The sequence below is a fragment of the Mauremys reevesii genome, linkage group 3 (genome assembly GCF_016161935.1).
Source record: "Mauremys reevesii isolate NIE-2019 linkage group 3, ASM1616193v1, whole genome shotgun sequence".
Lineage (NCBI taxonomy): Eukaryota > Metazoa > Chordata > Testudines > Geoemydidae > Mauremys > Mauremys reevesii.
In genome coordinates this window covers 16,337,420-16,365,117 of record NC_052625.1, presented here as the reverse complement: position 1 = coordinate 16,365,117, position 27,698 = coordinate 16,337,420, and the positions used below count along the sequence as shown (strand labels likewise).

General features: G+C 46.8%; 1 protein-coding gene across 2 annotated transcripts in view; it reads right to left on the bottom strand.

Annotated features, from left to right (window-relative positions):
* CEP68 (centrosomal protein 68) overlaps window positions 1–24,118 on the bottom strand; it is a 33,191-nt gene extending 9,073 nt beyond the window's left edge. The window contains exons 1-5 of one of the 2 annotated variants that reach the window (XM_039532708.1): window positions 23,992–24,118; window positions 13,413–13,851; window positions 9,718–11,262; window positions 6,746–6,868; window positions 4,270–4,366 (exon numbers count right to left, since the gene is read on the bottom strand). In XM_039532708.1, coding sequence (XP_039388642.1) covers window positions 4,270–4,366; window positions 6,746–6,868; window positions 9,718–11,262; window positions 13,413–13,799 — 2,152 coding nt within the window. In that variant the 5' untranslated portion in view covers window positions 13,800–13,851; window positions 23,992–24,118. The remainder of the gene's footprint in view (window positions 1–4,269; window positions 4,367–6,745; window positions 6,869–9,717; window positions 11,263–13,412; window positions 13,852–23,991) is intronic. The other variant, XM_039532707.1, reaches the window with a different exon arrangement.
* Window positions 24,119–27,698: the final 3,580 nt, after the last annotated feature.

Genomic DNA, 27,698 nt, shown 5'->3' with positions numbered 1-27,698 from the left:
ACAGAAAGCAGATGGGAGTGTTCCATCTACATTTTATCAGATTTATTTGTAATGCAAATCTAAGCATGCATTTCTAGAAATGCTGCCTCTAGGTGCAGTGGTTTGCCGCCTTTTCAATACCACAATGCAATGTTATAATAGAAAAGAGTTTGGGGACCCCCAAGTTAACACTCTCTCACACACACCCTAGAGATACACATGTGGTAACTGCATGCAGTGAGATCATTTTAAAAACTTAAATCTCTTTAAACAAAAGTTCCAGCGAGATTTCATTCCCCCTGGCAGTGGAGGATTTTTCAAAGATCTATTCACACACACGTCTGTGGGCACAGCTGTTAGCTCTCTACTCACTTCACTCCCCAAACATATTAAAGTTTTAAAAGTGCAAAGTTTTACAAAAACAAACCAATAGAAAACAGAATCCAAAACCAAAGCTCCTGAAGGCTTACATGCCCTGACTTCTACTCCACAGGAAAGTGGATGATGCAGCAGCTACTAGATCCTCCTTATAGCAACCAAGTAACCCCCTTCTCCCCCCCACCCCCCAAGCCTTTGTCTGGAGCCAAGATAGCTCCAACACAATCTGACTTTAAAAACCAACTAGTCGCTCTCTCAATGTGCGATCAAAAAACCAGGGTCCTGATCTGGCCCCTGACAGCTCCACCAGGGAAATCCACCTGACACAGGGGTGTTCTCCCGCTCCCACAGGCACTATGCTGCCCTCGTGCGCAGCCCCTAGGGGCGTGCTCTAGCTATTCTGAAGCCTGGTCTACACTAGGCGTTTAAATCGGTTTTACGCTCCTAAAACCGGTTTAACGCCACAACCGTCCACACTAGGAGGCACCATATATCGATTTTAATGGCTCTTTAAACCGGTTTCTGTACTCCTCCCTAACGAGAGGAGTAACGCTAGTATCGGTATTAACATATCGGATTAGGGTTAGTGTGGACGGTGATCGACGGTATTGGCCTCCGGGAGCTATCCCACAGTGCACCACTGACCGCTCTGGACAGCAATCTGAGCTCGGATGCAGTGGCCAGGTAGACAGGAAAAGCCCCGCGAACTTTTGAATATTTCCTGTTTGCCCAGCGTGGAGCTCCGATCAGCACGGGTGGCGATGCAGTTAAAAATCAAAATAAAGAAAGAGCTCCCGCATGGACCATGCGGATGTGATCGCTGTAAGGGCAGGCAAATCTGTTCTATCAGCGCTCCGTTACAGAAGACGAAATTCAAAATCATTTTTAAAAAATCTCCAGACAGACGCCATAGCAGGGGCTCAGCGCACTGCTGCGTGACAAACGTAACGGAAAGCCCAAGAATCAAATGGACGCTCATGGACTGGAGGACTCAAGCTATCCCACAGTTCCTGCAGTCTCCGAAAAGTATTTGCATTCTTGGCTGAGCTCCAAATGCTTCTAGGGTCAAACACAGTGTCCGCGGTGGGTCAGGGCATAGCTCGGCAATTTACGCACCCCCCTACCCACCCCAGAAGTGAAAGGGAAAACAATCCTCTCTTGACTCTTTAACATGTCACCCTATCTTTACTGAATGCTGCAGATAGACCCGATGCTGCAGCACTGAACCCCAACATCCTTGCTTCGCCCCGCCATGGGTGGCTGATGGTGCAATACGACTGGTACCCGTCCTCATCATCAGCCTATTGGCAAAAGGGGCAGTGCAAAAGGACTGGTAACCATGATGACCAGCATCTGTTAGGTCGATCAAGGGCGCCTGGTCCTAATTTTTCATGGTAGATGGTGCAATATGGCTGATAACCATCATCGTCATAGAAACAGGGGGCTGAGCTCCATCAGCCCCCACCCTTCATGTGTAAAGAAAAGATTCAAGTGCCCCTGAACTAGCAGAGGGATGCTGGGCTCCTCTCCTACACACTCCTTACTGTCCTGTCTGGACTATCATAGCAGCTGGAGGCTGCCTTCCACTCATATCTCACTAACAAATCACTGTGTCTTATTCCTGCATTCTTTATTACTTCATCACACAAGTGGGGGGACAATGCTACGGTAGCCCAGGAAGGCTGAGGGAAGAACGGAATCAACAGGTGGGGTTGTTGCAGGAGCACCCCCTGTGAATAGAATACAGCTCATAATTTCTGCAGGATCTGACACAGAGCAGCTGTGCTCTTCGGTTCTATGATACAGTGGTTCTCTAGTACACTTGCCCATATTCTAGGCAGGACTAGGGGACTTGCCCATATTCTAGGGGACTTGCCCATATTCTAGGCAGGACTGATGTTGCGTTGCATGCGGGCCGGATAAAGCACAACAACCAATATGATTGCAAGCTGAATCATCTATTATTTACAATGCATCATATTATATAGGCTTCTCCATATTAGCAAACGTCAGACACACCAACATTACATTGCTGCTGATTGGTTCTTTGTCTGATACACACACTTTTCACATGCATGGCCCTTTGCTTACTGGTTTCCCATTTCCCATGCAACTTATCTGATCCCAGTTAGGCCACCTGGCATTTGCCTCGCTCGGGCAGTTCCCTACTTTCTCATAACAACTTTATCTAACTCCTCTATTCTTGTTGTCCTGCTGCTGTAACTTTCCACCAAGGCAGCATAGGGATGATGTAACCCGACAGACTGATTCTATTTTTAGATACCAAAAAGGAGGGATTGACTCAGGGAGTCATTCCCAATTTTGGCTTTTGCGCCCCTGGCTAAGAGCAGCCAGGGGCACTTATGACAGCAGCAAATGGAACAGTGCAAAAGGACTGGTAGCCACAATCATCTTATTACCAATTTATGGTATGGTAGATGGTGCAATATGGCTGATAACCATCCCTGCTATCATGCAAAAGCAAAAGCATGCTTCTGTGTAGCGCTGCTGAATTGTCTCTGTGAGCGGCATCTAGTCCACATACGGTGACAGTCACAAAAGGCTAAACAGGCTCCATGATTGCCATGCTATGGCATCTGCCAGGGCAATCCAGGGAAAAAAGGCATGAAATGCTTGTCTGCCGTTGCTTTCCCAGCGGAAGGAGTGACTGAAGACATTTACCCAGAACCACCCGCGACAATGAATTTCTCAACCCGGAAATTCAAAGGGAGGAGGAGGCGGGGAGGCTGCGGGAACTATGGGATAGCTACGGAGTAGCTACCCACAGTGCAATGCTCCAGAAATCGACGCTAGCCTCGGACCGTGGACGCACACCACCGATTTAATGTGTTTAGTGTGGCCGCGCACACTCGATTTTATAAAATCTGTTTTACAAAACCGGTTTATGCAAATTCGGAATAGTCCCGTAGTGTAGACGTACCCTGAGCTGCTGGAGTGGCCCACAGGTGTCTATTCAAACAAGTCCTTACGTAGCACAGACCTGGGTGCTGCAGCTCTAAGGTGCACCGGGGCCACGTCTAGAATTCAAAGGGTGCAATGGAGGCTTAAAGCCATCTCTGCCTCCCAGCACAAGATTTACACCCCAATCCACAGGGATTTTGCCACGTCAGGGTTATCAAATCCTTACTACAAAAACCAAAGCATTGACATGGAAACGGAGGCAGAACCAAAACGATGATGTCTCCTGCTGTTGCAAAGAGCGCTCCATGCCTGGAGCAGCTCGGCTGCACTACCTGCCAATGCTGTTAGAGGAGAGGAAGGCGCAGGAGCAGTCTAGAGAAGGGAAAAGAGGGCAGCCATTATCATTACAGAAGAAATCAAGCTCAGCTACGGTCTGTTACCAGCAAACTTCATGACAGGAAGGGGCGTTGCTGTGTGCTAACGTCTCCAGCTGAGTCACGGCTGGAGGCAAAGTTGGCAAGTAGCATGTTTGAGAGACAACTATACAGAGGTACAGGAGAGAAGCATAAATATGTGGCTCTCCCATTAAATATCCGAGAAGTATCTTTGACAAATGCCTTCTGATCTGAGGTGGAGCTGGGGTGGCATGGGGAGGTTTTGACACTAGTTTAAAACACTGTCAGCTCTAAGCTAGCCTGTAAGTGATGGCTTAAATGGAGACAAATAACTAGAATAGTCTTCCATCAATTGGAGTCTATTACCCTCCCCCTGGAGCTCGCTGATAAACAGCCCTGTTTCAAGTTATCAGCCACTTCTCTTTAAAGCTCCCACTAATTTTGACAAGGTTGCCGAATCACTCCCCCACACAAAGCACAGCTCAGCACATGAATCTCAGAGTCTGGCTGCAGCTGGATGTTGACCTCTTGCAGGTTTTGTTGTCTCACAGAAAGAGACGGTCTCCACATCCTGTCCAAAAGGAAGTCCCCTTACCTGGTGAATTCGATGCCATGCATTTCAGGAGGGTTTCACCCCTTTGTAACACGCTCTCTGTCAGCGCCTGGTGATCAGCTACATCTTTCTTGAATTGCTGTGAAGAAAACAGGTTTTGTTTTTACAAGTGTTTTGGGGACCGTATACCAGGATAGAAATGTACCACTAGTTGCTTGCATCATGCTGCCTAGCGGAAGACCTATGATCGAAAGGACCTCAACATTCCTGATCCCCTGGCCTATGGGAAGCAGCCATTTTGGAGGTGTGATATGCTTGGTATTTTGGGTAGAGGTGGGCCCAAAGGTGTCCCCTGGATATGAATCTTCCCTTAGTTTTGGGGGTGCTTGGATCCTGTGATCTGACTCCGGATCAGATAGAGTAGCCTAAGACAGAAGGCTCTGACTTGGACCTACTCATCCCAGGAAATCTGCTCACACAATTTCCATTGCAAAGGGTACATGTGCATCAGTCTTGCTGAGCTATAGGGTACCTTACACGTTCCAAACACTTTAAGCCCCACCGTAATCTTCACAGTCACCCTTGGGAGGCAGATGGGTAAGTAGTATCCTCCCCACTTTACAGAAGGAAGAACAGACGGAGCTCAGGTGATGTGCCCCAAGGCCATGCAGCGACTCTTTGGCAGAACAGAACTAGACTCGCGTTCTGCCACCACCCTGAGAGCTATGCACTAAACCTGGGAGCACACTGCCTCCCAGAGTCCTGGGCACCTCCCCTGGGGAGGAGAAAATGAACAAGTCCCTCCACAGGTAACCAAAGGTAACTAAAAAGGATTACGACTAGTAACGGTCCGTTCATTCTACCGCTCTGATTTCTCATCGCATGCCAACACAAGTGGAATATTGCGTGTAGCATGGGCTCACTGCCCTAAAAAGATACAAAGAAAAGTTATACTAACGTCTAACTCGTTGAATACCTTGATCACCTGTGCCCCACACAGGTAAGGAAAGAGACACCTGGAGACAGAGGGCAATTAGTGGGCCAGGCCAAGCAGAAGATGAAGCCCAGCTGGGGGAGGAGATGAGCAGAGAGCACAAAGGGAGGAAGCCCCTGCTGAGAAGGCGGCTCCAGGGAGAGAACGCCGCAGTGCCTGTCTGGTTGTTAGAGAGTGGAGGAAAAGCCTTGAGAAGCAGAGGTACAATAAGCCCAGGGTGGGGCTGCGGGAAGGCCAAGGAAGGCAGAAGTCCAGGAAGGCAGTGAACAGTCTGAGGCAGCAGTGGAACCAAGAGAGATGCCTTGTTCCCTGACTAGCCACAGGGATGGGTGGGACTGAAACACCCTGACACAAGGGGGAGGACGACTACTGAGTGTGGAACCGGGAGAAAGCCCTGGGAGGCATCACTCTGCATGTTAGGAGGAGGACAATCCTGCAGAGCCCAGAAAGGGGAATACGGAGAGTTATGTTTATTTGAGTTTAGTTTATTGGAGGCTTGGTTTACCCTGGAACGGGCGGGGAGGGAACTAAATGTGACCTGGCTGGAGGGGCATGGCCTGAGGAGAGACAGAGCACTTGAGCGCTGGAGGGGCTCAGCTGTCATCAGGAGGTGCTAGAACAGACGAGCCTGAGATGCCACACCCAGCCATGGGGGAGCTCGCCAGTGGCGAGTCTAATCTGACACTTGTCTTATTCAGAAGGGATAAAATGGCCTACGCATCACTTAACACCCTCATATGGACTCTAGGTGAGCTGTGGGGCTGACCCCACGCCTGGGGTGGATATTCTAGGGCTCTGAGTACGACACATCTCTGAGAGGAGAACAGAATGGTAGTGCAGATACTGTCCCCAAATGGGCAGGGCCCACCCCTTTGTGCAGGAAGATACAGCAGGTAACTAAAGAACATATCAAGGAGAAGTACTAGAGGATGTTAATAAAATACAACAATGGAAAATAAGGTTCCTTCCCCCAACCACATAGAGAAAGTCTAAATAAAAAGAGTTAGAGCTACGCGACGCTCTCACGCTGACCGAGATGACCTCCCGCCCTTGTTTCAGAACATGCTCTACTGAAGTATGCGGAGAGGGATTTTCAAAAACGCTCCCAGCACTGGCCTGACTCTTCTCCCACTGAACTCAATAGGAGCAGCCATCTGCCTCCATTATTGTAGTTCCTGAGCATCTCACAAACTTTGATCTATTTATCCTCAGAACGGCCCTGTGAGGTGGGGCAGTGGTAGTATCCTTATCTGATAGATGAGGAACTGAGGTACAAAAAGGCTGAGTGACTTGCCCAAGGTCACCCAGGAAGTCTGTGACAGAGCACAAATTGGATACAGGTCTCCCAGACCAACACCCAACAACTGACCCAAGGCCAACACTGAGTCTTTTTGAGGAAAAAAACAAACAAACAAAAAAAAACCCACCACCCTCCTTAAGTATTTAAAAAAAAAAAGTTTTATGCAATATTTCCTACTAAAATACGTCTGGGGTGAAAAGAAAAAGATCAGCAAATATAGTTACCAGGTAACGATGTAAGGAGGTCTTCACACTTTCAACGTCTGGTTCGGGTGGAATCCAGTTGTCTGTAACGTCTGCTACTTTATACAGCCAATGAATTAGCTCTTCTAGCTGACAGCAAAATATCTACTTAGATGAATCACAATAAAAGGCATTACTTATCTATTTTTCCGTAACAAAGATATAATGACATTAATACGTGGCCAAAGGATGCTTCATAGAACGTTTATTCCATGCTGGCTTAGAATCACTGCTCTTGAAGATCCTTGTTTGAACGCTGATCTCTTCCTTCTCTTCTCTCCCCGCTTCCTTCCGCCACACAAAAAACCCCAAGAAAGCTATTAATTTATTTGGGTTTAACACTCTTGAAATGAAAATTAGCCCACTGAACAAAATTAATATTGCGAGTTAGCTTGCAAGAGCATAGGATGCATCTCAGGGCACAAATGAGGAGGGAAGGCAGAGAAAGATGAAAATTACCAGCATACCCCAAAATGTATTCAACATGGCTAACACGTCACTAGTGTCATTAACTTGACTTTCAAATGGCTGCTACAAAAGGCCTTTTAGTCAACGGAGTTCTGCATAGGCATGAGGGTTTGCTTGCTCGTGTCTCTCTGCAGGAGCGGGGCCCCACTTTGTAGAGCACCAGAGTTATTGAATGGTTTTGCCATGAATCTTCCTAAAGGTCTATTTTTAAATTAAGGGTACGTCTATACTACCCGCTGGATGGGCGGGTAGTGTTCGATGTATCGGGGATCGATTTATCGCGCCTCATCTGAATGCGATAAATCGATCCGCTAATCAACACCCGTATTCCACCTTGGCAGGAGGAGTATGTGGAGTCGACGGGGGAGCCGCGGCAGCTGACTCGCCACCATGAGGACGGCCAGGTAAGTTGAAGTATCTTAGAAACACCCCTCACCCCCCACTAGTGTAACCTAGGCCTTAGTGTGTGTGGGGGGGAGGGGAGACGGGGTATTTTCAAAGCCACAATAAGGCTGTATTTCTGCAGGGTGCTGAGGACCCTCTGTACGAGCTAAACATCCTCCACTGCTTTGAAGATAAAGATCTGGCCCTAATTCACCTAACCCTTGTCTACACTAGAAAGTCATAGCACTTTAACCCATACCAGTAATGTTAAAGCAGTACAACCACCCCCTCCTCCCCACCAAAAGGATGCAGTTATATTGGTATAAAGGTGCTTTATACTGGTATAACTACCCTTGTACAGGAAAGAGAATAAGCTATTCTGGTAAAAGGCACCTTTGTACCAATATCTGCATCCACGCTATGGCTTGTACTGGTATAACTATGTCAATAAAAAAACCAAACCCACTCCCCTGCCTGAAACACTTAGTGGTGGGGTGGTACTGGGGTCAAACGATGACTTCAGCCACGCAGCAGCAGTAGTAGCTAACCTAACTACGAACGTTTGAACTGCCCTACCTGTCCAGACGCCATGGGATCCATGTCGCGTCTCTCGCTCGCCGCCGCCGCCGCCGTGGTGGGTGGTGGAGTTCGGAGGTCGAGCGCTGCTCTCGAGTTCGACTATCGCGTATAGATTTAGTAGACGTAGTTAGTTCGAACTCCGAGAAGTCGAACTCTACGCGTCGACCCGGCGGGTAAGTATAGACCTACCCTTATACTATTACCACTTTCAAGTTTAGACCAGGCCTAATAAGAATTTACGTGGTGCGAAGTACAACCAAAAACCACAGAGTTGAAACTGCCTGTTCGAAATGCTGAGGCTGGGATCTGTGGGCCTAATTCTGATCTCCCGTACAGCAGAGAGTTAGTCCTGTGCCTAAGTACAGCAATTCCTCCCTACCTGTCTCTGTAACTGGCATTAGCCATTAGCAACATGGTCACTTATTTGGAATACTGACAACCATATGACCAAACCAACGCAGTGTGACGCTGGGGACAAAGCTGCTACTTAGGAAGGTCTAGACCCAGCTGAAAATAAAGGGAGCAAAAGTCCAACAGGGGAAAGAAAAAAACAAAAACACTCCTGCCCCCCCTCTTTTTGAAATGTCATCAAAATGCAGATAAATGCAACCAGCTCAACGGCGAGTCAAAAAAGTGTGTGAGGGGTGGGCAAGTACCAAAAATGTTTTTCCTTTCCCCTTCCCACCATCACATTTCAAAGCTGGATAAAATGTTGATCAGTCCTAGGAGTGGCAATGAAAATTCTGATTTACAGCATATTAATAAAAAGAGACTCCCTAAACTTTTCTGACAAATATCTACCTGGTTTCAATATGCACTTAAACTGGAGCCAACTCACTGACAGGCTCACTAACTTTCCAGCAAACCGGGGTTGAGCTTCAAGCCCCATCGTAGTTTGAGGGAAGAAAAGCCGACAATTTCACAGTGTCACTCTGGCTGTGTCTACCCCAGACTGTTTCCCTTATGATTTCCCACCAGGGCAGCTTCACTTCAATGGCAACAAAGGCAAGAGCGCTTGTGTAGACAAGTCACCAGAACCACCAGTGTTTCCACCATCTATATCTAACCCTGCTCAGAGAAGGCCTAGGAAAAATGGTGTTAAAAATGCCAGTGCCTTGTCTATACGAGAGCTCCTACTGGGGGAGCTGCACTAGTGGGAAATTTTGTAGGTGAAAGTCCAGCGCAGACACAGCTTTTGAGCTTTTCAGTATGTTCGAACCTGAAATTCAATGTGAAACTCAGCAGACACGGAACCATAGTGCTTCACGAAGCTGCAGGAAAAAACTCCTGTTGCAGGCTGGGCTCTGCACTTTAGCCCGGGTGCCACAGACAGCAAGAGTTGTGTGGCATTCTGGAACCTCAAGCTGGCAGAGATGCCCTCCGCAATCAGAACCAGTCTGCTCCAGTGAAACCGAACATATAAATTAGTAGCAGCTGCAGGAAATTTAAACGTCATGCAAAAGGAACTGGGAGGAAAACAAAAATACACAGACATCTTCCATTAATTTCTGGTTTCAACCCACCTTAATACATTGTGCAAGTGACTCTTTCTGTTGGTCCTTCCCTTTTGTTAGATCCTGCCCTTCACTCTCCAGTGCACCTAGGTATCTCCCATCTAGCATGTCCCTGATGGAGGGCATTCCCAATCTGCTTACCGATTCCCTGTGGTCCTGGCTACTCGGGTTAATATTTTCTGTAGAGGGCTTTTGAGAGCTGCATGCATGACACAGAACACAATCCTCACTGCCCTGAATTCCATATTTGTTCTTTATGCTGCCTTGATCTTCAACAAAGTCAGATAAAAGCTGCCTTCTGCTGCCACTGTAGCATGGAAGGTCTTGTTGCACCTGGTCATGCCCAGGTCTCCCTTTAGTCAGCGAAAGATCAGACAAATATTGAGCCAAACCTTCTAACTCCTTGATTCTGGGAGGCAGGGAAAGAAATTCTTCATCATTCTCCCATGCTTTTTTCAGTGGCAGTATTGGCGTGGTGGGTACAAAATGACTGGCACCCTTTTTCTTTACCTGACACTTTGAAAAGTCTTCATCTCCTCTACTCCCCCAGCCTCTCCCATCTACGTGAGTCGGATCACATGAACTCAGTCCAGCACACTTAGAAGTAAGCAAGCTGTTTGCAAACCCTCTAACTGGATCTGCTTTGGTGGCAGTAGCAACACATTCTGCAAAGGACACTTTTGTGATAGGTGAAGGTCCATAGTAAGGAACTGCTCCTAAATACCCTGGCTTCTTAGACAAGGGAGTTGAAAATCTTTCTGCTGAGATCCCACACTCCTTACTCTGGCTTACGTTGCTCCCTGAAACACGTTGATTTTGACCGGGTGCACTGATACACTTCAAAGTGCTCTCAGGTGAAACAGAAAAGCTGTCAAGGTCTATACCAGAGTCATGGAAGAAGGGATCAGGCATCACAGACCTGATGTTCTTCGCAAGCTTGTATTTTGGCTTCAAAGGGTAAGTGTAATCAAGCAAGTCCTCGTATTCTTTATTAGGGTTCCAGTGTGGAGACTGCCGGTCCGGAGACGGGGGTAAAGAATCAGGTATTGCACATGCCCAGTAATCAGCCTGAAAGGACGACCTCTTTTTTTCTTGTTCCACAGCTCCGCAGTCATCAAAGAGAGGATTTAACGGCCTGCATGTGCTGATCATGGGATCTTCTACTGGAGTAGAGCGACTGTGCAGATACCGAGAGGGGAAGACTTCAGATGAAGAAAAAACCCTTCGAGCTGGTAAGCTTCTTGATCTTATCTCCTGCTGTTCAAAGTCGTCGTCTTCTGAAGGTGGCGTGGAAAGGCTCGATCTGGAAAACGTTGGGATTACTGTATCAAAACTGGGGAGCGTTCTGTTAGGCAAAGACTTCGAAGTGGTTGAAGAAAGGGAAAGTGAGGACTGGCTCCCTCGGTCAGCATTTAGGGCAGGAAGGGACTCAGAACTGGAGATGTAAATGTTGGCATCCATTGCTGAGCTCCGAAGCGTTGGCTGATGCTCAGGAGCATTCAGAAGGTGCTCCTTACAGCCAGGACATTCCACCATTTTCATCTGCTCAAAACACTGGAGGGGAGGGGGAAAAAAAACAGAGAATGAAGCAATCGTAGTTCACACATTAAAGGCCTGCGTAGTTCGTGTATGGCTTTGACAACGTTATAAATGCGTTTCGCCAATGGGGAGAATCCCTGCAAACAGAAACAAGAAATCAGAGGTCTAACTCGTAAGGAATTCTTTGAGCAATACAAGTAGCAGAAGTGCAGATAAAAGCCCCATTGTGTTGTCAGCAGGGCAGGAATATGAGTTTCAGGGCCTAATCCAGGCCTAGTGTAAGCAAGTGCTCACATGTCGACTCCATTGCCTTCAGGGGAGTTGTACCCATGTACACCAGGGCTGAAATGGGCTGGTAATGTCGCCGTATCTGCGGCGAGGCAGGCCAGGTACTTGAAGGCTGTATGACACGAGACATCGTTATAAAGTCAGCCAGAGCCATCATTATAAAGCATGTGCTGTGGGGAAAAGGGATGTGAAGTGTCATCACACTACATTTATTGATTTCGAGTGTTTAAATACAACACACGCCCATCCAGTGCTCTGAGCCGCTCTCCCATAAACTAACCATCATCACAACAAAAACAAAGGCTCGCGCAGAGTGTAGCCAGTCCTCACCTGCTTTAACAAGGAGGAGAAAGGATGGGCTTTGCAGCTTGCCCACAACGTTACCAAGTTTGGGTTTTTGTGGAAAAAACGAGTCCACAACTGAAGGTCCCTCAGAACATACCACCAGCTGCTCCCTCTCGTTTCTATTGGGGGAGCTCAAGCATCTCTGCCGATCTGAACAGCGGCAGTGTGTGGCAGGGAGAGGTAATCTCGCAGGTAACCAAGTCTCTCACTGTTTGTGGCTTTCACAGGTTAAAGCCAACATTTTGAATTCCACCCAGAAGCTTATGGGAAGCCAGCACAGATCACCAAGCACTGGTCAGATGTGCTCCCAATGTGCAGCACACTAGGCTGCATCGGCTTGTGATAGAGTATGTGCCCCACACAGTTGACAAAGGAGTTAACTGGAAACAGAGAACAACTAGTAGACAGGGTTGCACCTGGAGGCTGGGCCAGACCTAACTGATGATGAAGCCCAGCTGGGGGAGGTGCTGGGTGGAGAGCATAGAGGGAGGAAGCCCTTGAGAAAATGGCTGCAGGGAGAGCAGGGAAGGACACTGCAGTCCCTCATTGGCTGCTAGAAAATGGAGGAAAAGACTTGAGAGAAGCAAAACTACAGTAAGTCCCGGAAGTGGCTGTGGAAAAGGACATGAAGGAAGGAAGAAGAGTCCAGGCAGGCAGAGAGAAGACCCTAGCTGCTTGCCACAGGGTGCCAGGACTGGAATGCAAGGAGAGGGAGGACCTGGGTTTCTTGACCAGCCACTGGAAAAGATGATGCAGACACACCTTGACACAAAGGGAAAAAGGACAACCGAGTTTGGAACTGGGCCTCTAGGGAGAAAGCCCTGGGGAGGCATCCACCTGTCCAAGAGTGAGAGGCCAACCTCACAAAACCTGGGAAGGGATGAAGAATCCGTGGAGGAGTGAGTCTGGGTAGAGGCAATGAGTTACGTTTATCTGAGTTTAATTTATTGGACTCCATTTACTCTAGAAGAGGTGGGACTAAATGTGATCTGGCTGCAGGGCTGATCCATGAGAAGAGGCAAACCATCACAGGGCTGGAGGAGCTACCTACAGGGAGTGCTAGAGGAGAAGAACCTGCTATCCCCTGCCCAGCCCCAAGAGGGCAAGTGGTGAGTCCATTTGAACACTGATCTAATACAGCGTTTAGATGCGCATCACTGGCCAGGTCAAGTGAAAGAGACTACTTGCAATGATCTGGAGGAAGGCACCAGATTCATGCCCCGAGTCGCTTACTAGGCACAGCAGGATTTACCAAAAGATGAATTAATCTGAAATGCTTTGTTAAAATCTTTCCAATAGCCAGGCTGAGGGCTGACGGAGGGGGATGTCTCCACTGAACCTCATACCCAACAAGTCTACCTCAAAGGCCAACATTTACAAACTTGGGGGGCCCAAAGTCAGGCTCCTAAATAAGCGATATGGGGGCTTGGCACAAGTGAAAAATCAAGCCTAGCATAACAGATCTCCAACCTCATCTGGGGGGTCTTTTGCTGAAAATGTAATAAATAAAATAATAAGTGAAATCTTCTCACCTGCTGCCCTCCGGGGTGGGAAAGTGTTCTGCTAAAGCGACGGGGTAAATAGAACCATTCATGATAGCAATCAGTTAATGGCTGCCTCTCCACGTATGTTGTTTTTGCTTTTGCTCTGGAAAACCTGGAAGAAGGTGTTAAAGATACTTTACAGCAGCTGGGCTTTCTCTGGGAGACACCAGTTACTCTGTGGCCTGTTCCATCCATTGCCACATCCTCAGTTCCTTTTGGGGATGAATTCACTTCCTTTGCTTCTAAAAGGTGATGCACACAGCTACCTAGCTCAGGGCAGTCGGTCTCTAGTTCTGTGTAGTTCCACCTACCATAGGACTTGGCCTTCACATTCAGTGAGGCTTCAGAATCTGATTTTCCCACATCCAAGGCCATTCATGCAGAACTCCTTCCCTTCACAGACCATGTGCTCGTAGTCTTGAACTCTCTGAAAGAAACAACAAAGTGACCCTCCTTCCCCATTTCCACACAACTAAAACAACATGGATTTGCTTTACCCTGCATCCAAGTAAAGAAAAACACTTTAGCCTGTCCTGAGCAAAAATCATTAGATCACATCATCTTTGTGCATCTTCAATCACACAAAATAATGGCACGTTTGCTTTCATTCTTTGCCAGCACTTTTCTGGCTTCACATTACAAGTTATTATGCTAAAATCATAGTTTTGCTCTTTGGAGAGTCACTTTTACTCTAGTGGTACATTGGGACCAAATGCAGGTTTTGTACCTGCTCTGACAGCTCTATGGTTGCTAACTAAGGACCATGCTCCTGAAAGCACTTTTGCACATGAATAAAGTTACTGAGCCCAAATGAACAGCCACTCGTTTCAATAGCAGCTGTGTATCTAGAGTGGCTAGAGAATCAAGCACTAAAGAACTTCTGGGACAGGTAATTTCTTTACAGGGATACGTGAGGGTTTCTCTGCAGGTTGACTTCTCTGAAATGGAGACGTTAAGAAACAGATATAAAACAATCATCTCAAGGCCTGATTGTGCAACTTCTACCTTGATGAGTGATTGATTACTCATGACTAATTGCTCATTGATAGTAGGGTCAGGGAGTGGGTGCACCAGTCATCACAGCTTTGCTGGTACAGAAACAAAGATCAGTTGCAGTGACAGGGTGGCACAGATTACTTCCACTCTGGGCAAGGAGTGAATTGCGATTGAAGACTGATCTAACTTAACATTTTAGGTCAACCTAGCTACATCACTCACGGATGTGGAAAATCCACCACCCCTGAACAATTTAGTTAAGCCAACCCAACCTCCAGTGCAGATGCCGCTAGGTTGATGGAAGTGTTCTTCAGCTGACCCAGTTACCATCTTTGAGAAATCTATTCATTACAGTGATGGAAAAAACCCTTTCGTCGCTCCAGGAAGCATCTATGCTATAGTGCTACAGTGGAACAGCCGCAGCGCCGTACCTGTGCCACTGTAGCGCCTGTACTGTAGACGTAGCCTGAGTCACAAGTCACTCCCTGATTTGCTCCTGAGGCATTGCAGCTACAAGCTGCCTGTTACTCAGGGCTTGTGGAAACTCCATGATTGAGCCCCAAGGGAATAAGTTCCCGCAGTCCCTGAGTAAGATTCCACTCACTCTGGAGGAGATGCTCCTTCTTTACACCAGTGGAACACAGTTAAGGATCTTCCCTGCTCTACCCAAGTTGCCTTTTATACATCTATAGGGTCTTGCCACGAAATCCTATGCACACACCATTAAATTCAATCATTCTTAGAAAGTAAAGACTGTACCAATACAACCTGACAGTACAATTCGCAATGCCAGTTATTTTTACACCAGGGATCGGCAACCTTTGGCACATGGCCCCTGGCGGGCCGAGACAGTTTGTTTACCTGCCGCATCTGCAGGTTCGGCCAATCGCGGCTCCCACTGGCTGCGGTTCGCCGCTCCAGGCCAATGGGGGCTGCGGGAAGCGGTGTGGGCCGAGGGATGCGGGCCGCCGTTTCCCGCAGCCCCCATTGGCCTGGAGCAGCGAACCACAGCCAGTGGGAGTTGCGATTGGCCGAACCTGCGGATGTAGCAGGTAAACAAACCAGCCCAGCGTGCCAGGGTGCTTACCCTAGCAGGCCACGTGTCAAAGGTTGCTGATCCCTGTTTTATACTATCCCACTCAAGGGTTCGGACCCAAAAGCAGCTACGTGATTTGGATACGTTTCAGACAGTTATAGAAAATGTCACTTTGTGATAGCCCAAAAAGTCTTGTAAACAAATTACAGATTCCTGTTAGCAAAAATGTTTACATAGAGCTTTAAACCGAACTTCTGATCTCTCAGAAAAACACTGTTCAATGACAACGCTATGCACTTTGAACCCATAGTCAGTATAGGTGCACCCGCAAACACTAATCCAGTAACGACCAGCGTGGTAAAATAATGTCAGCCATTACTGTCATTCAGTTTCATTTAACATGTCAAAGAACACACCTGATGACAAACATTTTAGCTCAAGATCCTGTGTACTTGAAAATCCAATAAAAAGATCACATTATCTATCTTGTCCACAAGTATGTTACTAAGTAGATCCTCGGGCATCCATGGCAGCAATTCCCTATAATCCCCCAGATAGAAAGTCATAACAAAGGCTTGCAGATGACACGGCTAATTTAAGTTAACGAGTATGTGGAAGGCTTTAAACAGCTACTAATTAGTTTAGCTGCATCTCAGCTGATCCAGGAAGATCACCACTGTGGGGATGAAACACTCGTAGAATTTTTCAACCAATAACTGAAGGATTTTTTAATTTTTTTTTAAAGAACACATGGAAATAATTGTTTTTAATATACATGAGATCGGAAATCAACAATGTTGTGCTCAGGTTACTGCACCTGGCTTCCGAGAGAAGCCCGTTATAATTAGAACAGGTCAAATAATATTCACCAAATTAAAATCTGGCTAATGTTGGCTTTACCAACCATTCACAAACCACTGCTATTTGCTAATTTATTAGGTAGTTAAAATATTTATAGAATATTACAAATGGCTTTTTTTTTTTTTTTTTGGAGTTTTTGAAATACCACATGTTGGTATTTGAGCTAACAAACCGATGTTGCCGGTATTCTGGTGAATAGTGCACATCTTACTGTGACAAATACAAGTACTCACCAGTCTCAAAGCTTCACGAACACGAAAACACTTCAGCTAGGTCAAACTGATCTGATGCCCCAGCATTAGCTAAACGTTAGTGGAACGGCTTTTTTGCTAGTCAGTTAGCTCAAGCTAAAATAGCAATGCATGAAAGGAGACCATCCGAGGCAAATCAATAGCAAATTCAAAAGGTGGAACAAAATTAACAGCCTTTTAAAACTTTTCAATTAAGAACCTCCTAGCTCAGCGGTTCTCAAACTGTGGGTTGGGACCCCAAAGTGGGTCGCAACGCTGTTTTAATAGGGTCGCCAGGGCTAGCGTTAGACTTGGTGGGGCCCGGGGCTAAAGCCGAAGTCAGAGCCCCACCACCCACATCTGAAGCCGAAACCCGAAGGCTTCAGCCCTGGGCGGCGGGGCTCAGACTTTGGGTATGGCCCCCTTCCCAGGGCAGCAGGGCTCAGGCTTCAGTTCCCCTGCCCGGGGCCGTGTAGTAATAGTTGTTGTCAGGAGGGAGTCTCGATACAATGAAGTTTGAGAAACCCTGTCCTAGCTGGTTCTGCCTGCAGCAACCACAATTATGACCTGTCCCTGTGGGACAAATCGGGCATGACCGAATCAACATTCAGCCATGGAACATTCAGCAGATGAGAGAAATTCTTTGCAACATTTCACAAATTTACCAAACATCCTTAAAGAAGCCAACGGGTATCAGATCGCTTTGCTCTGCAAGTTCCACAAGGAGTTGCAGGGATGGGATGAATCATCAATCTTGAAATTTTTCACAAACTAATAATAATAATAAATATTTTATTTAAAGTAAGATCTGGTAAATCAAAACATTTTATTTTAAATTTTGACCTTTTTAAGTTTTAGTATAAACTAACAAATTTCAAACTTCACCCCCAAAATTGGGAGGATTTGTTGAAACTGACTTTCCCCAGGAACAATTTTTCATTGGAAAACTCCTTACCAGCTGTGGTCACCTCCCCTCTGCTGGACATCCAAGTTTTAACTATTTATCTTCTAACTATGCACCTCCTGCCAGCGCGCATGCGTGTGTATGTGTGTGGGTTTTTTTAAGTGTCAAATTCTGGGTCTGCCCCTGTTCTAATGGCAAGTGTGTAGTGGGCAAAAGTGCAGAGTCCTTCCCCAAACACACACTCCACAGTGCTGCATACAGAATCCTGGCACCTGTGCTCCCTAAATACAAGACATTCTAGGGCCTTGGCCATACTATGGTTGCAGTGATGTCACAGCCGCAATTCTCAGCCTTTTCCAGATAAAGAGCCTGTGTTAGTGAATACATGTAAGTGAGATCATGGGCAAAGCAATTCTACATCCCACATATTCTCTTCACCCTACCCAATCGTGATGTTTTTGCTTAAGGTCAGACCTGATTGCTTTATTTTTCCTTTAATTCATAACCTTAACTCTGACCAAAATAAATACTATTGTTGCATCAGGAGGATCACCCCCACCCAAGAGGAGAGCCAACAGGGAGGCTCTCCTGTAACTCTTCTTCCCAGCAACTGACTAAAAAAGAAAAGAGGTGAAGCCACAAGCAGAATGACTGGTATACCCCTATTCCATGCCAATTGCTGGTTGGCACCATTGTAAGTTACAGCAACCTTCAGGCTGCTTTAATTCAGTGCAAGGGGGAGCAGTCCTGCATGCAGATGCAGCAGGATCGGGGTATCAAATGTGGGCTTTAAGCCATCTCTGCCCACACACCTCTCCCTGAATTGCGCAGTTCATCCATATATTTTGTTAACTCCTTCAGCGATAAAATCCTTCAGGATTTAACTATGGATCCCAAAATATAACAAAGATACTAAACTGGCATCTACTAGACAATTCCATTCTCTCCTTGTTGTTTTCACACTTCCAGTATTATAGTCCCCTCCCTTGACTGTCGCTTATATAAAAGTGTATACAGAAGGTCTGATTCAGACCTGCTGTAAACAATGCAACTCCACTAGTTGCACCTGCTAGTATCTGTCTAGCCTCCTTAATATTTATTATCATGCCTTCTTGAATTCCTTCTGATTTGTCAACATCTTTCTGATACTAAGGTGCCCTAACATTGAATGTGCATTATTCTAGCTGTGTGTTATCTCCCTGGTCCATAACATGATCCCCCTGCATAAGCAGCCCCAGGTCAAAGCTAAACGGAAAAAGGGGGCTGTTCACAGTATGAGAAGTAAGGGGAAGGAATCCATTTAGCTGTAATCTATGCAAGGAACAGCTTGAATCTCCAGTGTTTGAAATTTAAGCCAGCTCCTTCCTTGAGTCCTAGCATGTCTGAAACACACATACTTTATCCTTTCATTCTAGTGCATGAACAAGTTACTATTACTGTCTATTCCACAAGCACTGAGACTTCTGCAAGCTGTAGTTTAGGATACAGAATAACTGTCTATGACTATTTTTGCTGTTGGATAGTTCTTGCATTTCTTTAACCACAGGCTTTGAACTCTTCAATTTAAAACATTATCACCACTAACTTCAATACAAGCTTCTTTTTTGGGGGGGAGGGAGGGCTGTCACTGTGCAAATCCTAAGAGGAGATGATCCCCTCCACAACTCCCACTGAACTCAATGGGCCTGATCCAGGTCCCATCAGGATGAAGAAAAATCAATGATTTTTAAACATTTTTAAATTTAAATCAGAATTTTTAAATTCACTTTTTAAAAGATAAACCTGTTTATAATTAACTTTAAAATTATGATGACCCCTGTAAAGGCCCAAACTGACTCATATTTTAAAAATCAATAAATAAAAATATAGTGCATCACTGAGCCCTCTCCATATTAACAAGTTAAAGGGTGCTGCTTTTTAATTATATACTGTATTGCAAGGGAAACATCTTTAACTTCTGAGGTTGAGTCATACTTATAAACGTGTCACAATCAAGTATTGCACTGGGTAAATATCTATATTAGTTTCAGTCTTTACAATGGAGTGAATGCTGGTATTTGCACTTCTAACGTAAGTACTTCTCAGTTTCTGCTGTTCAGAGAAGATTTGGGCTTAATGTATATAGTTTCAGTTTAGCTACGAGGCGAGGAGGGAAATGAAGAGAATATTCTTTGGACCACTTCATTCAAAGCTGAGAAAACAATGGGAAGCTGAAAAAACAGGAAAGCTTGTTTTCCTGATGAGATCAGTTTCTGAAAACTTGGAAGGTCACCGGGCCAGTTTTTCAAGGCACCTCAAGATGCAGGTAGGTGCCTAGTGAGACTTTCAGAAGTCTAAATACCACTAAAAACCTGATCCACGATGACCAGTCCGTCAGTTCACTAACTATATTTAATACTTCCTTTGTTTAATAAATCAGTTAGTTTTAAATTAAAACGTGTTTGATAAACTTTTCTTTTGTATCCAACACATTTTAAGGTCATTTTAGTTAATGGATAAACAACTTTTCAAAGGCTGTTTTGACACATTTTTAATTGAATTCCAATTTCCATCCAAATGCAGCTTGACAGAAATCACAAGTAGAAATAATCTAAGCCAAAAATGGTGAGTGTTGTATTTCTTAACATAAAAAACAGAAAAATGAAGAATCTGATTAAATGTATGTCTAGCTGTATAACTGTGTAAATAAGTGTGTATAGATATAGCGTATTCTCCTGGTAACAAAAAGTTACAACCAAATATAGTCTTTACATTTTGATAACCAGCATGTTTTAATGCTTATACCAGCCAGAGAGAATGTTTCTATAGGGAAACAACTAAAGTACAAATGCAAAACAAGATTAAAATCAAGTATCGGGGGTAGCCGTGTTAGTCTATATACACAAAAACAACAAGGAGTCCGGTGGCACCTTAAAGACTAAGGGTACGGCTACACTTGCAGCTGTACAGCGCTGTCGCGAGAGCGCTCCCGCGCCAGCGCTTTGAAGTGCAAATGTGGTCGCGGCGCCAGCGCAGCGCTGCAGGTACTCCACCTCCCCGTGGGGATTAGTTTACAGTGCTGGGAGCGCGCTCCCAACACTGGGGCACTGTTTACACTGGTGCTTTACAGCGCTGTAACTTGCTGAGCTCAGGGGGGTGTTTTTTCACACCCCTGAGCAAGAAAGTTGCAGCGCTGTAAAGCGCCAGTGTAGCCAAGGCCTAACAGATTTATTTGGGCATAAGCTTTCGTAGGTAAAAAAAACCTCACTTCTTCAGATGCATTTAGTGAAAGTTACAGATGCAGGCAACTTTCTGTAACTTTCACTCCATGCACTTGAAGAAGTGGGGTTTTTTACCCACGAAAGCTTATGCCCAAATAAATCTGTTAGTCTTTAAGGTGCCACCAGCACCAGACTCCTTGTTTTTAAGATTAAAATCAATTATTTAAATCCAGGTTTCCTGCTTGCTGATTTAACTCATGATTAAAATCAACAATTTAAGCCATTTAGCCTTGTTTACATACAATTTTTGTTCTCCAAAATTTCCCACTGTTGCATTCACCAGAGGTACCTACAGCAGGAACACTAGTATCAACTGGCTCTTCAGCCACTGTTGTCTAACTCTTCTATTAGCACTGGATAATTCCATAAAAAGTCAGTGGGCTCAGGAGTCATGCATCCGACGAAGTGGGTATTCACCCACGAAAGCTCATGCTCCAAAACGTCTGTTAGTCTATACGGTGCCACAAGACTCTTTGCTGCTTGTCTACACTAGTGTTCTTAATATCGCATGGGGTGCCATTGGTGGGGGGCAAGGCTTTAGTCCCCTCTCCCTGAGTTTCATAGGGGAGGTCTACTCACCCAGCCCCAGCCGGAGCTATTAACTGAGTGTTCGGAAGCTGGGAGCAGCACAGCCTTTGCAGCAGTGAGTTTGTTTATAAACAGAGGCAGGGTGATTAAGATAACAAAAGGCTTATCATTAAAGTAAATTATGGATCGTTAGATGATCCTGAAAGCACTGCCAGGCACTTCAGTTAAAAGATAGGAAACAAAGGGTAGGAATAAAAGGTGACAATGAGAGAGGTAAATAGTGGTGTCCCCCAGGGGTCTGTACTGAGACCAGTCCTATTCAACATATTCATAAATGATCTGGAAAAAGGGGTACGCAGTGAGGTGATAACATTTGCAGATGATACAAAATTACTCAAGATTGTTAAGTCCAAAACAGACTGCGAGGAGCTACAAAACTGGGTGACTGGGCAATACAATGGCAGAAGAAATTCAGTGTCGATAAATGCAAAGTAACGCACTTGGCAAAATATAATCCCAACTATAGATACAAAATGATGGGGTCTAAATTAGCTGAACCCAAAGAGATCTTGGAGTCATTTGTGGATCGTTCTCTGAAAACATCTGCTCAATATGCAGTGGCAATTAAAAAAGCTACCAGAATACTGGGAATCATTAGGAACGGGATAGATAATAAGAGAAAAATATCATATTGCTTCTATATAAATCCACGGTACGTCAACATATTGACTAGTGCATGCAGATTTGGTCACCCCCATCTCAAAAAAGATATACTGGATTTGGAAACGATACAGAGAAGGGCAACAGAAATGTATGAGGAGACATTAAAAAGACTGGGATTTTTCAGTTTGGAAAAGAGAAGACTAAGGGGGGATATGATAAAGGTCTATAAAATCATAAATGGTGTGGAAAAATTGAATAAGGAAATGTTATTTACTCCTTCACATAACACAAGAACTAGGGGTCACCAAATGAAATTAATAGGCAGCAAATTTAAAACAAAACAAAAACAAAAAAAAAAAGTATTTCTTCCCAGTCAACACGTCGAACTCTGCCAGGGGATGTTGTGAAGGCCAGAACTATAACAGGGTTCCAGTAAGAACTAGATAAGTTCATGGAGGATAGGACCAGCAAAGGCTATTAGCCCGGGTGGGAAGGGATCCAACATCATGTTCTGCATGTCCCTTGCCTCTGTTTGCCAGAAGCTGGGAGTGGGCAACAGGGCAACCTGATAATTACCTGTTCTGTTCATTCCCTCAGAAGCACTTGGCATTGGCCACTGTCGGAAGACAGGATACTGGGCTAGATGGACCATTGGTCTTACCCAGTATGGCCATTCTGATGTTCTTATATAGAATCCAGATGCATCTGCTCCCCGCTGTAACCCACTAGACCCCGCTCTCCTCCCAGAGCTGGGATAGAACCCAGGAGTCCTGACAGGGTCTCTCTCTCCACAGAGTTAGTAGAATATACATTAAAATTTTAAACCTAACCAGTGTCCCTTAAGTGACTTGCCACAAGATGTCAAAACATGTTGTTATTAGAGCTGAGTGGGTCTAATATTTATTTATTTTTCTTTCTTCTATAAAGGAATTAGATATAGGGCTCCTGTCAACTAATTGCTAAATTATCTGCCGCAAAAAAAAGAGAGTTTTCAAGTCCCCCCTCACCCCCCCAAAAAAAAAATCTGAAAGGGTCCCCCTGCCATTGCTCCCAGTGGTAGAGCTGAAGTGGATTTAGGAAAAGGCTAGCAGAAACAATGGAAATTTCCCCACCACTTGGGAGCAAGGGCAGGTCCAATGGAAGTTGTGGGACCTCGGCATCTCTCAGGAAGTGGCCCCCACACTCAGCATTTGCCACTGAATGGTGTTAAAAAAACCCTATTTGACAAGCAGTTTCTTTTTGACTTACATCTGGATAGAATTAGGGGAAAACAACTTTATCTGAACAATCTGTGTCCTAGCTCCAACTAAGTGCAATTGGCTCCCTGTAGACTTTAAACACCGTTACTGGGCACTGGCACTTCCTGACACCCAATACAGACTCTAAACCACTTTAAAGTTAACATTAAAAATGAGGCCGTGAGCTCCGCCAGGCAAGGATTTAACTGCTCGGTCACTGAGCTGAATCCACTACAGAGCACCATATATAGCAACAAGGCTGCCTTAGGAATAACCAACCAAAATGAGAAGCCAAGGCACATTTGCACTTAATATCCTCTAAGTGCCTAGCATGCGGTGAGTGACTGCTGAGGTCAATACTAATAGTACTGCTCAACACCACATTAGTAATAGGCAGCAGCAGATTTAATAACCACAGAAAGATTATGATCCTCCCCCCCAAACATCTGGTCAATCCCAAAATACTTTTGCCATTTGGCAATGGAGGCGAACGGATCGCTGCTCAGCCAGCAAAGGCAACAGTTCTGGTGCTTTACTTTTATCACAAAAAAAGAGCGCCAAGGCTGGATACCATTTTTGCAAGCTCCTAGGGCTTGCCACTGAAACCACTGATTTATCCCACCCCCCGAGCCCCAATCCCAGCCTCGGTAGAGCCTGAGGCTCAACCCACACCCAGAGAGGCTGGCACTGATTCTGCGCTCCCTCGCAGCAGGCCAGTTTCAGGCTGGTGTGACTCCACCGGAGTCACTCCGGATTGGCGCCCGTTGGAAAGCAGAGCAGGCTCCAGCCCACACCCAGGGCTCTCTGGGAGAGCTCCCCTTGCACCCCACACCGGGGAGACTGGCGCCTACCTGCCAGGCGGAGGGACAGCGGCCACGGCCTGCCCCGCGCTCTATCAGCCGCCCCACGATCACCGCCGCGGCTACGCTTCCCCCGCCCCCACAAAGAAACCTCCCTGCGCCGCTGCCGATCCGCCCCCCGCCCGCCGAGACGGCCCCGCTCCGGCCAATGGGCGCCGCCCTGCCCCGCGCAGCCCCTCGCACTGGGAGCGGGCGGAGTGACTGGCTGCCGCGGGGCCGAGGGGCGGGAGCGCCCCCCTGGGTTCGTCCTATGGCCGCGCCGCCGCCGGGTGCGTGGGGCTGCTGGGCGGGGAGTTCTGTGCTCGCAGCAGCCGCGCACAGAAGTTGTAACCAGAGCCGAGGCTGAAGCACAAAGCGCAGCTGGGGAAGCCGCAGGCGCTGTTCAGAGCTGGGTCTGATGGGGGCAGCTCTGTAACGTGCGGGCCTAGCCCCGTCCCAGAGCCGCACACGCCTGGACTCTGGGAAGGGGCAGATCAGGGGCCTTTCTTCAGGGTTACTGCGGCCTCCGCTTTCCAGGGTGAATTTACACTGTTGACGTCTCAGAGCGGCCGCCGTGTTAGTCTGGATCCGCAAAAAGAATGAGGAGGCCTTGTGGGCACCTTAGAGACTAACAAATTTATTTGAGCATAAGCTTTCATGGGCTAAAACCCACAGCTTTGGCTCACAGAAATTTGTTAGTCTTTAAGGTGCCACAAGGACTCCTTCTTATTACCGTTGAAATTGGCATGCGTGAGGTGGCTCATCTAACCCCCTCCCGCCCACACCCATCCGTTCCCAAACTACAGGGTGCCCGGAAATCTCCCGGCTGTAGAGGTTTTACATTTCCCAAGGGCTGTTCTTCAACTGTGCCAGCAAAATCGGCAAGTGCACGTGCAAGTGGATGACTAATTGCACATGGAAAACACACATTTGCATACCATAAACGAGCAGTTACTTGTACACATAAATGCCTTGCTGATTAACTTTTTAAATTGATTTATTTGTGAAATGTCTGGGCGGGGCAAACTTTTTGGCCTGAGGGCCACATCTGGTTTCCAAAATTGTATGGAGGGCGGGTTAGGGGAGGCTGTGCCTCCCCAAACAGCCAGGCATGGCCTGGGCCCCACCCCCTATCCGACTCCCTCACCCTTGCTTCTCGCCCCCAGACGGCTCCTCGGGACTCCTGCCCCATCCACCACCCCCACTCCCTGTCCCCTGACGACCCCCAGACCCTCCACCCCTGACTGCCCCCTGCTGCCCCATCCAACCCCTCCTCTCCTTCCTGACTGCCCCGACCCTGCCCCATCCAACCCCCCCTCCTTCCTGACTGCCCCCTGCCCCTGCCCCATCCAACCCCCCCTCCTTCCTGACTGCCCCCAGGACCTCTCCCCCATGTTGCCTGCCCTCTGACCACCCCGACCCCATCCACACCCCCACCCCTGATCACCACCCTGAAATCCCCTGCCCTCTATCCAACCCTCCTCCCCTGCTCCCTGCCCCCTTACCGCACTGCCTGGAACACCAGTGACTGGCGGCACTACAGCAGTGCTGCCCAGAACACCAGGACAGGCAGCCGTGCCGCCCGGCTGGAGCCAGCCACGCCACCATGCAGCACAGAGCACCGGGTCAGGCTGTGGCTCTGCAGCTGTGCTGCCCCAGGAGCTCGCAGCCCCGCCACACAGAGCATTGCTCTGGCGGCTCAATGAGTTGAGCCTGCGGGGGAGGGGGAACAGCAGGGGAGGGGCCTCCTACGCCAGGAGTTCAGGGGCCGGACAGGAGGGTCCCGTGGGCCACATCCGGCCCACGGGCCATAGTTTTCCCACCTCTGGTCTAGGGTGTGGGAGGAAAGATGTACATGGACCACAGAGCTGTGAACCCAATTAAGTCCAGGCTTAACAAATCTCACTGATTCGACTTCATTGGGAGCTCACAGAATTATGCTTAGCATAAATAATATTTTCTATAGCCTCGTGGTTCAGTATTTCTGATACAGATGATCCACTGTGTGCATGGGAAAATGGTAATTGTGGGACTAAATCTGGGATACCACTAATGATACTGCATGACAGATTAGAAGATTCTGGTTGCCATTAAATATGGACAACTAGCCATGTGTTAATATCTGATGAAGAAATAAGATTTTCTTCCTAGGAAATTGAAATTTTAGCAGCTATATTTTTGGCATGGATTTTTATATCTTGGCCAGTGGGCGTACGTTTCTCTGAGGACTGAAACCTAGCCTGCAAGGTCACTTAGCTGAGAAGTGAATTTTTTTTAGACATCTCAGTTTGAGCAGCACAGACCATGTGAAATAGTCAACTGCCAAGTCCAAAAATTAAAAGCTTGTTTTCCTCTAATAGACCTTCATGACTGGGTGATATTTAACCTCCTCTGTGACGGGACTGGGCCGTTCATCCAATCAGCAAGGTGACACATTGTAATTGCCTACAATTTGGCTATAGGGGGTCCCCGGCATTCATCTCCCCTTATCCATTGTTTCAGATATCTGTCGCTCATCATTAGGTGAACGTGTTCCAATTTATGTTGGTCCTAATCCGAATAAGCAGCAAAGAATCCTGTGGCACCTTATAGACTAACAGATGTTTTGCAGCATGAGCTTTCGTGGGTGAATACCCACTTCTTCGGATGCAAGCAGTGGAAATTTCCAGGGGCAGGTGTGTATATATAAGCAAGCAAGAAGCAAGCTAGAGATAACGAGGTTAGATCAATCAGGGAGGATGGGGCCCTGTTCCAGCAGCTGAGGTGTGAAAACCAAGGGAGGAGAAACTGGTTCTGTAATTGGCAAGCCATTCACAGTCTTTGTTTAGTCCTAAACTGATGGTGTTAAATTTGCATATGAACTGGAGCTCAGCAGTTTCTCTCTGGAGTCTGGTCCTAAAGTTTTTTTGCTGGAGGATGGCCACCTTAAAATCTGCTATTGTGTGGTCAGGGAGGTTGAAGTTGCAAGACAAGCCCAAGAAAGAAACCAACAGGACTCCACTGGCCATCACATACAGTCCCCAGCTCAAACCCCTCCAGCGCATCATCAGGGATCTACAACCCATCCTGGACAATGATCCCACACTTTCACAGGCCTTGGGTGGCAGGCCAGTCCTCGCCCACAGACAACCTGCCAACCTGAAGCATATTCTCACCAGCAACTGCACACCGCACCATAGTAACTCTAGCTCAGGAACCAACCCATGCAACAAACCTCGATGCCAACTCTGCCCACATATCTACACCAGCAACACCATCACAGGACCTAACCAGATCAGCCACACCATCACCGGTTCATTCACCTGCACGTCCACCAATGTAATATATGCCATCATATGCCAGCAATGCCCCTCTGCTATGTACATCGGCCAAACTGGACAGTCTCTAAGGAAAAGGATAAATGGACACAAATCAGACATTAGGAATGGCAATATACAAAGACCTGTAGGAGAACACTTCAACCTCCCTGACCACACAATAGCAGATTTTAAGGTGGCCATCCTCCAGCAAAAAAACTTTAGGACCAGACTCCAGAGAGAAACTGCTGAGCTCCAGTTCATATGCAAATTTAACACCATCAGTTTAGGACTAAACAAAGACTGTGAATGGCTTGCCAATTACAGAACCAGTTTCTCCTCCCTTGGTTTTCACACCTCAGCTGCTGGAACAGGGCCCCATCCTCCCTGATTGATCTAACCTCGTTATCTCTAGCTTGCTTC